Here is a 12,843-nt window from a genome sequence, read left to right on the forward strand (position 1 = left end):
GCTCCGCACAATCAATACACAAAAAAGTGCCGAGGGCTACTCTTTTTTTAACACATGACCTGTCTGGTGTCGATCTGTATCGACAACATTGGATTGTAACATTGCCGATGTCATGCACCATTTTGACTCACTCACTCATGCTTGAGGTAGGAACACATTCCGTTAATCATCCGGTCACGTGATACCAGAATTGTTTCTTTTACAAACCCCATTGATGTTGTAAGAAGCGATTAGAATGGGTATTGCGTGGCATCGCGTGGTAGATAGATCGTACCCCGATGAATTGAAGAGTTGCTCACGCTATCGACCACTGGTTTGTCTGGAGAAAATTCGACCACTTACAAGTTCTAATACAGTTAACGGATGGGCAAACAAGCTCTTTCAAAGTTCAATATTCCTAAACAATAACTACTATTAAAACATTGTATTAACAATTATTATCGGTAAACTAAACTGAAGGGTTATAGAAAGTATGCTTTTTGTTTTTTTTAATGTAACTGGAAATTGAAAGAATTGTTGTTAAATTTGATTATGTCCATCTAAACACCGGTCTTTCCTGCAACCGTTTGTAAAAATTAATATATGGCTGGGTTATTTTGTACGGTGGCCCATAAGGGACATGGAAGCTGTTTTTCCATATTTTGATATTTCACTTACTTTTATCGTTACCTTTTGCAAATTAACAGGATTTGTCATACAAATATGGGATAAATCATGTGTAAAGAAGATATTGAATCGCTGAAAAGTGAAACGAAAATGTCAAAAACAAAAGCGAAAAAATGAATATATATAGCTGAAATCAACTGAGAGGTATAGTTTGTTTGCCCCTCAGTTTAGTAAATGGTAATTCCTTGACCTATGCCACTAGGGGATTCCGGGTTAGAGTGAGTATGGTTTTACGCCGCTTTTAGCAATATTCCAGCAATATCACGGCGGGGGACACCAGAAATGGGCTTCACGCTCCTGTTTAGAATTGGTTTGCAGTGATAAGCTGATATCTGGACTATGACATTTGTCAAAGATTGAATGGTCAGGTATGATTGTGGTTTTCCTGTTCCCCATCTATTTGCTTGCCGTTGTGATGCGGTTGGACAATTGCTGACAGCGGCGTTAAACAACATACACTCACAAACGCAATAGCTCCTGATAAAAATTCATTTTACCTTTCTTTTTCTGTGACAAACTGTTACTTTTGAGGTACCAGGTGGTTATTAATTTGGCATAATTTGTTGATGCATATTCGTGAAAAACGTTGTTGTTGTTTAACACCATGGGAAGCTATTGTCTAAGATAATCGTGTTTCACTCGTTAGGTTGATGAGTCGGACGATTTAAAGGTGAGGTGAAATGGGGTTTAACGTCGCGTCCAAGATTATTGCACTTATAAAACGACGTGCATGTACGTGTGTGTGGCTGCTTGTACCGGTCCCGACTGATGGCGATTTATAGTGCTAGCACACTGAGATACCATGCCGCAGTTTAACATGACTACCCCACTCAGACACAGTATACTGACTCCGAGCCGACCAGTCCTTGTTTTAGCCCCTTAATGCCGAGCGCGAGACAGGGTAACGACAAGTAACGTCTTTTGGTAAGACACGGCCGGGAATCGCTCTCCGGGCGGACGCTCTACCACTAGACCACGGAGGCGGTCACATTATTCATGAAAAACATTCAAAAAGTGACATCATCAAACGCGTTGCTGTAATAAAAAGCAGTGTCGTTTCCGTGCATGTATTCTGAAAGGCGCAAATAAGGTCGGTTATCAAAAACTGAAGACATTAACATCGAGAACCTTTCGACGTCCACTTATTCAAATTAGGCTTTGATTGTTAGATCTCATGATAAATGAAGGAAGAAAAATGTCAACTGAAAAGTCAAAGAGGTAATGTCATTATGTCATTCAGCTATAGCAAATGAAATTCATTTTACTTTTGTATGTCCTTATTATTGTAATCTCAGAACGAGTTTATGCCATCTGTCAACTTATATTTCTCTTCTCTCTTCAAATGATGCTGCTGCTATTTGAACTGCCTTAATATGTTAAACATGCCATTTCTCTCAGAAACAAATTGTTAACCATTTGTATCTATCCAAATATGTAAAACTACTTGAATGTTACTCTTTTGTATTATGGTCCGGAGTTTTACACATGCAATAAATACGTAAAAATAGTAATTCTACAATTAACTGGATTTGCTCGATTCTGTCAATTAGAGGTATCAAATCGAAACACCCAATTTGAATGGGTAATTATATTTTTGAAGTGTTTTTAAGGGCAGGACATGCATACCCTTTTCGCCAACACATGCGTCCTCACTGATCTTCAGTGATCTTCAGTGATCTTCAGTGATCCATTCAAATTATTTCCACTGCAATTATGTTTTTGCGCCCGTCGGAATCTGTTTCGTCGGATAATCGAGACTGGTTATTTTCTGGCGTTGAGGTTAGAAATTGATAGACAATTAATTTTCTGTTATCCTTACACCTATATCATGCAGTGCCTATACTATTCAAACCTTGTACAGTAGACTACGGTTATAACGAACACGAGGGGACCACTAATTTTAGTTCGTAATAGCCGTAGTTCATTATAAGCATACATACAGCATATATACAGGAAATGGTCGGGAGTAAAAATAAGTTCGTTATATCCGTCAGTTCATTACAAGCGTGTTCGTTATAAACGTAGTTTACTGTACGTCCCTATCGCGATCCAAAATCTACGACAAACCCAACATTGAAATAGACTACGGTTATAACGAACACGAGGGAACCACTAATTTTAGTTCGCAATAGCCGTAGTTCATTATAAGCATACATACAGAATATATACAAGAAATGGTCGGGAGTAAAAATAAGTTCGTTATAAGCGTGTTCGTTACAAACGTAGTTGACTACGTCCCTATCGCGATCCAAAATCTACGACAAACCCAACATTGAAATAGTTTGTCTAAGAATCAGCTGGTGTATGGTTCAAGTGATGATACAATTGTAACATTATTGAAGTTATAGACCATAGACCATTTAATAATTATTTCGTGGTCTCTGTACAAACTTTTTTATTTCCTCGCTCACCAAACCCAGTTGTTCAGTATTACTAAGATCTGTTCCGTCCTTGATTCAGGAAAAACACATTTTGCCTGTTAAGCTTAGCACACACCTGAGCATGTCGGGTGCCCACAGCGCCTCCTGGCGGCCAGTCTCACCTTGACACGTTCTGAGGAGGAGGATGCCACGAGGGGTTGTTACATGAGACAAGTGATAATAACGTTCAGCCTCATCCCCCGGTACAGTTGTGGCAGAGTAATATTTTGTACATACAAGTTAGGTTTTAATTCTATTTTAGCTATAGTTTTATACACATTCTTTTTCAGATTTGAATTAAGTACATAGTTTATTTACCTGTCTTACCTTTTGCCATATAATTGTATTTCAACTTAAACATTAATACCATAGCTTATCTGTTTCATTCAGTCTATTATTTATCCAACCTTGACTAACCATACCACTGCATGCTTTTCACCCACAGCACTTAGTATCCCACCCCGCGCATGGAGTACTCTATTGTTCTCTGTGGTCACTCACAGCTGACCACAGGTATACCTTTGTTTGCTTGTGATCTGAGGCAGTTGCCAGATTACACTTGATGTATGTACATCATAGTCATGTTGTATATATTGTGAATGGATCTTGTATTCATGGATCTAATCATGCTAATGGATGTGAATATTTCATGGATTTGAAGGTTAGTCATAGTATATTTCTTGTGTGATACTTTATATGTATTTGTGTATTGAATCCACAGTTTAGTGTATTCTGATCATGATTATTTTATATGATAAAGTATTATAAAGAAGTTTCTTTAATTGATAAATAGCTAATTTATCCTAGGCTATTATCATCTTAACTTGAACAATAACTAAATAAAACTAAACCCTAAATAAACTAGTAATTCTATACCTCATTAAGGTAATTGTGTCAATTGTGTACAAGAATGTATGCGTATGTGTGAAAGTGCATTATTTAAGTAATTTGATCAATCCTTATTTTAAATACCTATTTTACTTGTGTGTTGTGTATAATTATAGTGTAAATAGTATCTGCATTAGTTTATACTTTGTCAATGCAGATGTAACTGGCACTATCTTAGAGGCCTTGGTCACACGGCACAGGTTTCAACAGTCTGGTATGTATTGTTTATGTGTTATTCATGAATGTATAAATGTATGTATCTATATATATGCTGACGTCGTATATCTTTGTAATTATCATGTATACATAGTATTATACCTGTCTAGTGTTATGACAGTAGACATGGTTTATGTTTAGTTTAAACTGACTATAGGGTCATAAGCAGATATAATATATATATCATTGTACAGGTTACTTCCTACATGAGTAACATTGGTTTCTTGCTAATTGAATGTCCATTTAGATGTAAGGCCATTATGTATATTATAACAATGTCAATGTTCTATGTCTTGTATGCAGTATGTCTCATTATTTATACATTGTTGCAGGCTGTATTTATTCACCATTCTCTTCTAAGAGAATAAACAGCCATCAGCTCACACCCTGTAGCCGTTTGTTGTGTTTACCACCCCGACAACTACCGCTACTACATTGGAGCCCCCAGTGAGGATTTGATGGGACCATGAGAAAACTGACGTACACATGAGACCAACCACGTCGTTATGTGACGTCACACTTGAGGATCGATCCGCCATTATGACATCATGTGATCTGCGATGTGTGTTGACACAAGACCGGTAGATATGTGATTACATTTGACTTGAGTATTGATGAGACATTGAACATTATTATTGTTGTAATCATATATACTCTTACTCGACGTTGAGCATTTCTGAATTGATCATGATCATGACACTCTATCTACGCTTGTGATAATTGTGACACTTAGTGTGTATATTAACCTGGATCCAGCAGAGAAAGTAATTGACAATTTATCATCATAAACATTTTTTACACACAGCCGAGTTGAACTGACAACTGCGAGTGTGTGAAATTGTGTAATCACAGAAGGAAACTTCTGGATATTGCTTCACTTGTCTCTTGTGAATAGCATGTCGTATTTCTGTATTCTTTTGTATATTAAAGTGATGGCAATGCTATGCTGTACTTGTCATGTGACATATTTGACATGTTGTCTTCCGGAATGACTTCTCACTTACATGTTTTGCCATGCAATGAATTATATGTATGATTCATGCTACATTTGTGTTGGATGTGTATAATTAAAATCTGTCCTATAATCTGTGTGTTTATGCATATGTTGTTTGCAATATACATGTATTATACTATGGCCATTTAAGGAGCGCTCCGTCCATACCTATTATTCATGCCAGTCTTATGCTTCATGTATTTTTGTTTGGTATCTAAGCACTGTATGATTGGTCTGTGTGTGTTTGTGGCTAGGTAGTTATTAAAATCAACTACTTAACTAACATAAATCATATAGCTATTACTTTAACTCCTAAATAGAGTGATAGGTTCATTGTGAGGTTAGCTCACTACATGTAGTTCATTAGCAGTTGTTGTCTTGCTAGTTTGCTACATTCAGGGAATTGTTGCTTGATTTCTAGTGTTGTCTTTGGTGTTGGTTTGCACTTGGTGTTCACTTAGTTTTGTACTCGGTTACATTCAGTGTTCTACATCGTGCAACTAAGGTTCATTGTCTTTGCCTAATCATGTAGGATCAGTTGTTTATACTTGACCCAATATCTGCGCGCGCAATAGTACACTCTGCACTGATGCACATTGCATTTTAATACTTAGATAGTATTACGTGATGTGGTAAGTCATCATAAGCATGTACTGAAGACAAGCTTTAGTAAGTAGCTTCTGGGGTACCTGTGCACTACTTATCAACATACTTAGATTACATAGCAATTCCATCGACCTTGCCAATTATTTCTTATAATACACATGTAATGGGTATATTACCGTAGAATTCCTACACTGCGTGACATCATTGTACTTTGATTTTACGTGTGTGTAGTTAAGCACATTCATTTAGCTAACTGTGTAGTTTCTTTTCTGTGTGATTACATTGCACTCCAAGATCACACAGCCCAATTTTTTTTGTTGGTTTATTTAAGTCTCTTTCAGCCTTTTGTTTTTTTGTTTTGTTTTTCACTTTGCATTTCGCCTACACGTCACAATGGCAGAAGGAGGACTTTCTGAGGAAGAGGTGCAGAAATTAATTTCTTCTTTTCAAAAACTAAAACTTCACCCTAAAGCTGACACACCAGAAGACTTGTTGAAGTGGATATCCGAAGTCGGTCAGGTAAAGCAGGAACATGGTCAACATGGTCAACATGGTCAAGCACAAGCAGGTTCAGAGGGTTCTTTCGTGCCTACTACTGTCACCCTGGCCCACACTCCACAGCTTCCATACTTTTCTGGTGACAGGAAGGGGGATGCCGATTTCGATCAATGGAGACACGAGTATACTTGTATGTCTACTCGTTACTCTTCAAAGATCGTTGCTGAAGCTGTTCGGCGCTCGTTACGTGGTAGAGCTGCTAGAGTGGCTATGCATGTAGACAAGGATGCCCCATTGAAGACACTCATCTCCAAGCTTGCTAGCGTGTTTGGTGATGTTCACACGGAACACAACATTATGTCACAGTTCTACACAGCCAAGCAAGGGGATGAAGAGAGTGTAGCAGAGTGGTCATGCCGACTAGAGGATATTTTGAGCCAAGGAGTCACACTTGGAAAAGTACAGCCTGGACAAACAGAAGATTTACTAAGGACTACCTTGTGGACTGGACTTAGATCACAACTGAGGGACCTCACAAGTCACAAGTTTGATCAAGGTGGATCATTTGAAGACTTCCTTCGTTACCTCAGGCAGGTGGAAGCCGACTTAAAGGAGAGGAACCCAGTGTCTAAGAAGAAGCCTGATGCCACAAGTAAGGCCACATTCACTCAGGATTCAGAGCTTAAAGAGATCCGGGGAATCCTGAAGTCCATGTCAACAGAGATTGCTGCTCTCAAGAAACAGAATAAGGACGCCAAGGAATCAGACTCTTCACAGGCAAACACAGGAGCAGCAAGGTATAACCAAGGTCAAGGTCAATCATGGCAGATACCCCCTCGACAGTGGATACGTCCACAACAGCCTAGAGAAAATCCGCAGTTTGGACGTGGTGGCCAACATAGATTCCAAGGACCACAGACCTTTTCTGATATTCCGGTTTGTTACCGATGCGGACAACCTGGACACATTAGGAGAGGATGTAGAGCCAGGATAGACAATGGTCCTTTAAACTTCAATCGGCCTATGGGGAGAGGCGGACCATGGGCCTAGACACACAGCATGTCAGCACTCAACAGCAGCTGGTTGCCGAGTTAGTTGGTAAGCCTACTGAGACTAATATCATGGTCAATGGTGTTAGTTCCAGGGCTCTACTTGACACAGGAGCGACCATTTCTTCTATTCCCAAGTCTTACTACCAACAGAAATTCAGTGAGATTCCTATTGAGCCACTTAAACACATCCTTAACATCGAGTGTGCAGATGGAGAGTTTTTACAGTATAGTGGGTACATTGTTGTGGACATTCAGGGAACAGGTAGTGCTCTATCTAAAGTCCGATGTTTACTTCTTGTAGTTCCTGACAGTTCCAATTACTCTAGGTACCAACGTTCTCTCTGTCTACATGCTCCAGTGCAAGGAGGAGTTCGGGGAAAGATTCCTTCAGAAAGCAGACCTCCATACTCCTTGGTATTTGGCTCTTCGTTCTATGTCCCTTCAGGAGAGAGAACTTGTCAAGAGCAACTACTCCATAGGACGAATTAGAAGTTCAGAGCCAGGTCGCAAGATAATTCCAGCTAATTCTGAAGTTGTTATTCGTGGACATGTGATACAGCCCCTACCTTACAGATCCACTTGCACCATTATTCAGTCTACAAGAGGATCAGTCATCCCAGACGACCTTGACATTGAACCAACTTTAGTATCATATGATGGAAGAGGACAGAAGATGTTTGTGGACATACATGTATCAAACCTCACAACTCGTTCTGTTTCCATTCCAAGTCGTGCTCTCTTATGCGAACTACAAGTTGTTAGCACAGAAGATGTACCGGAGATTCATCCCTTTACTCCAAGTAAGGACACAGATATCATGAATCTTATGGACTTTAAGGAAGCCAGTGTAACAGACAAGGAACTTCAACAAGGGAAACAAGTTATTTCTGACTACATCGACATCTTTTCAACAGGAGACACAGATGTTGGTCACACTTCTTCAGTGCAACATAGGATCGACTTAGTAGATGACACGCCATTTAAACAGCGACATCGTCGAGTCCCACCAGCCATGTATCAGGAAGTTAAGGATCACTTGCATCATCTACTCCTTGCTGGTGTCATAAGACGTTCTCACTCTCCATGGTCATCCAATGTTGTGCTTGTGCGCAAGAAGTCAGGAAAATTAAGGCTATGTGTAGATTTTCGCCAACTGAACCAGAAGACGATCCGAGACAACTACGCAATTCCGAGGATAGAAGAGATGTTTGAAGCCCTCTCAGGAACAAGACTTTACAGTACCTTGGACATGAAGAGTGGTTACCACCAAGTAGAGATAGAGGAAACACACAAGGAAAGAACAGCCTTCACCGTTGGACCCTTGGGATTTTACGAATACAACCGTATGCCCTTCGGATTATGTAACAGCCCAGCGACATACCAACGGCTTATGAATGAATGTTTTGAAGGTCTTCACTTGAAGATATGTCTCATCTACTTGGATGACATCATCGTCTACTCCCAGTCAGTCAGCGAACATCTCATCAGGCTCAGTCAAGTATTCCAGAGGATCAGAGATACAGGTCTTAAATTATCTCCAGAGAAGTGTTCCTTCTTCAAGAAGAAAATCAAGTTCCTTGGCCATGTGGTGACTGAAGAAGGAATTACCACTGATCCTGATAAAGTGGACAAGATATTGAACTGGCCTCAACCAACCAACCCAAGTGATGTCAGAAAGTTCCTCGGTTTCGCCGGATATTACCGCAAGTTTGTTAAGGACTTTGCCAAGATTGCTAAGCCTCTGTCATCACTGATGCCCCATGGTGAATCTGGAAAGTCCAAGAAGAAGGTAATGGAACAGCCTTGGACTTGGGGAGCTGAACAAGAACATGCCTTTGAGAAACTGAAGACACTGCTAGCTTCACCACCCATCCTTGGATATCCAAACTATGGAACACCATTTGAGCTCCACACTGATGCCAGCGGTCAAGGACTTGGTGCAGTATTATATCAGGAACAGGATGGTGTGAAGAGAGTCATCAGCTATGCCAGTAGAGCACTCACCAAGTCAGAAGCAAACTATTCAGCTCATCGTTTGGAATTCCTTGCACTCAAGTGGGCGGTTTGTGAGAAATTCCATGACTACCTGTATGGAGCAAAGTTTACAGTTCTCACAGACAACAACCCCTTGACATACGTGCTCACCAGTGCAAAGTTGGATGCCACAGGTCACAGGTGGTTGGCAGCCCTTGCAGCATATGACTTTGATGTTCAGTACCGGCCAGGATTGAAGAATACAGACGCGGACACCTTGTCAAGGCTTCCGGAACTTAGTAGCAACGCCCCCACAGAACAACTTTCCATGGAATCTGTGAAAGCCATTTGTGGAGTTCTACACACTCAGCCTTACATAGAGTCTTTGTGCCTTTCTACAGCTGCAGTTGATGAGGAATTACACCAAGAAGGGAAGGATCTGCAAGGAATGACAGACCGGGATTGGCGTATGACACAAGCTGCTGACGCAACCCTGTACCCATGGATCCAAGCAGTAAGAGCCAAGAGGAAACCCAGGAGACAAGACTATCCGCATACCCCAGCTGACACATCATTACATCGATGCTTCGACAACCTCACTCTCCAGCATGGGATTCTATATCGCCAGATCAAGTCTGAAGGAGAGACAAAGTATCAGCTGGTGTTGCCATCACGATTTATCCCTGATGCATTACAAGGCTTGCACAACGAGATTGGACATCCAGGACGTGACCGAACACTATCACTCCTACGTGACAGGTTCTATTGGCCAGGGATGCAAGCTGACACAGAAGACTGGATCAGGAATTGCAACAGATGTTTGAAAAGGAAGACACCAACAACTCGTTAGTATCACCAGTACCCAGCCTTTGGAATTAGTCTGTATGGACTTCCTTACTCTGGAGACTTCAAAGGGAGGATACCAACATCTGCTTGTGATAACTGACCACTTCACACGATACGCCCAGGCAATACCTACTCGGAACTTAACTGCCAAGACAACAGCAGAGGCGTTCTACAACAATTTCGTTATGCATTATGGGATGCCAATGCGGATCCACAGTGACCAGGGTGCAAACTTTGAAAGTAGACTTATGAAGGAGGTTTGTGACATTCTAGGCCTATCTAAGTCAAGGACCACACCGTACCATCCGATGGGGAATGGCATGACAGAAAGGTTTAACCGGACACTGCTTGACATGCTTGGTACTCTGCAGCCAAGCCAGAAGAAGGATTGGAAATCACACGTGAAACCTTTAGTTCATGCCTACAATGCTACCAGGCATGAGTCAACTGGCTACACTCCTTTCTACTTGATGTATGGAAGAGAGCCTCGCCTACCTATTGATCTTGCATTTGGAATCGAAACGAACAGGGACAAGCACACTCTAACATCTTATGCTGAAGCCCTTAGACAGCGACTAGAACAGTCTTACAAGATTGCTTCTAAAGCATCAAGAACAGCCCAAGGTCAACAGAAAGCAGGCTATGACTTGAAGATCAGAGGTGCTATTGTGCAACCCGGAGAGAGAGTCCTTGTCAAAATTCTAGCCTTTGAAGGCAAGCATAAGCTTTCGGACAAATGGGAGGAGGACCCTTACATCGTTACTTCTCAGCCAAACATGGGCATTCCAGTGTTTGTTGTGCAGAAGGAAAACGGAGAAGGCAGAACACGTACTCTGCACAGGAATCACCTCCTTCCCATTGGATCTTTGCCAAGGACAGATGAGCCAGACAAGCCAGCCAGACCAATTCCAACTCCGAGACCACGTCGCAGGAAAGGACAAACATTGCCAGCCAAGGAGACAACAGAAGTGTCGGACCAGGATGAAATCAAGTCGGTTAGTACAGAGAGCTTGACAGCTGGAGTACCCATAGTGGCTGATGACATCACAATCATCAGTGAAGAGTCTATGGAAGATGGCGCTATCTCACAGTCTGAAGGTGACGATCTGACGACTGGAGGGGTAGACAGTGCAACTTCTGATGGTGACGGCCATACACTGCAGGACAGAGATCCCCTCAGTACAGAAGTTGATGCTGGAGATGTAAGAACTGAAGAACAGGATCAGGAACCAGACTTACATAGGGGAGCTCCCACCTCTTTGACACCTGATGTCCGACCAGAATCAAAGCCACCACCAAGAACCTCTACCCGACAGAGAAGACCACCGGAATGGCAGCGCTCAGGGGACTATGTCATGAACCAGGCTACTGCAGAGGATTGGAGACGAAAGGCCAAACTCCTAGAGCAACTGGCAGAGGTTGGAGTCTTCGAGCAACTTGGTGGAGCCATGTCACAGATGATAGTTTCCCTTCTGGATAAACCCTGCAAATGACGAGGACGTCATTTGTGTGGAGGGGGAAGTATGTGGCAGAGTAATATTTTGTACATACAAGTTAGGTTTTAATTCTATTTTAGCTATAGTTTTATACACATTCTTTTTCAGATTTGAATTAAGTACATAGTTTATTTACCTGTCTTACCTTTTGCCATATAATTGTATTTCAACTTAAACATTAATACCATAGCTTATCTGTTTCATTCAGTCTATTATTTATCCAACCTTGACTAACCATACCACTGCATGCTTTTCACCCACAGCACTTAGTATCCCACCCCGCGCATAGAGTACTCTATTGTTCTCTGTGGTCACTCACAGCTGACCACAGGTATACCTTTGTTTGCTTGTGATCTGAGGCAGTTGCCAGATTACACTTGATGTATGTACATCATAGTCATGTTGTATATATTGTGAATGGATCTTGTATTCATGGATCTAATCATGCTAATGGATGTGAATATTTCATGGATTTGAAGGTTAGTCATAGTATATTTCTTGTGTGATACTTTATATGTATTTGTGTATTGAATCCACAGTTTAGTGTATTCTGATCATGATTATTTTATATGATAAAGTATTATAAAGAAGTTTCTTTAATTGATAAATAGCTAATTTATCCTAGGCTATTATCATCTTAACTTGAACAATAACTAAATAAAACTAAACCCTAAATAAACTAGTAATTCTATACCTCATTAAGGTAATTGTGTCAATTGTGTACAAGAATGTATGCGTATGTGTGAAAGTGCATTATTTAAGTAATTTGATCAATCCTTATTTTAAATACCTATTTTACTTGTGTGTTGTGTATAATTATAGTGTAAATAGTATCTGCATTAGTTTATACTTTGTCAATGCAGATGTAACTGGCACTATCTTAGAGGCCTTGGTCACACGGCACAGGTTTCAACAGTCTGGTATGTATTGTTTATGTGTTATTCATGAATGTATAAATGTATGTATCTATATATATGCTGACGTCGTATATCTTTGTAATTATCATGTATACATAGTATTATACCTGTCTAGTGTTATGACAGTAGACATGGTTTATGTTTAGTTTAAACTGACTATAGGGTCATAAGCAGATATAATATATATATCATTGTACAGGTTACTTCCTACATGAGTAACATTGGTTTCTTGCTAATTGAATGTCCATTTAGATGTAAGGCCATTATGTA

At 40.5% G+C, this 12,843-nt stretch overlaps 1 protein-coding gene across 1 annotated transcript; it reads left to right on the forward strand.

Annotated features, from left to right (window-relative positions):
• The first annotated feature begins 10,480 nt into the window (after window positions 1-10,480).
• On the forward strand, window positions 10,481-11,653 carry LOC139476967 (uncharacterized). Its single transcript, XM_071259515.1, has one exon. It carries the CDS (start codon window positions 10,481-10,483, stop codon window positions 11,651-11,653), a length of 1,173 nt encoding a protein of 390 aa, XP_071115616.1.
• The last annotated feature ends 1,190 nt before the right edge of the window (window positions 11,654-12,843 follow it).

The sequence above is a fragment of the Haliotis cracherodii genome, unplaced genomic scaffold (genome assembly GCF_022045235.1).
Source record: "Haliotis cracherodii isolate W230 unplaced genomic scaffold, xgHalCrac1.p SCAF_30, whole genome shotgun sequence".
Lineage (NCBI taxonomy): Eukaryota > Metazoa > Mollusca > Gastropoda > Lepetellida > Haliotidae > Haliotis > Haliotis cracherodii.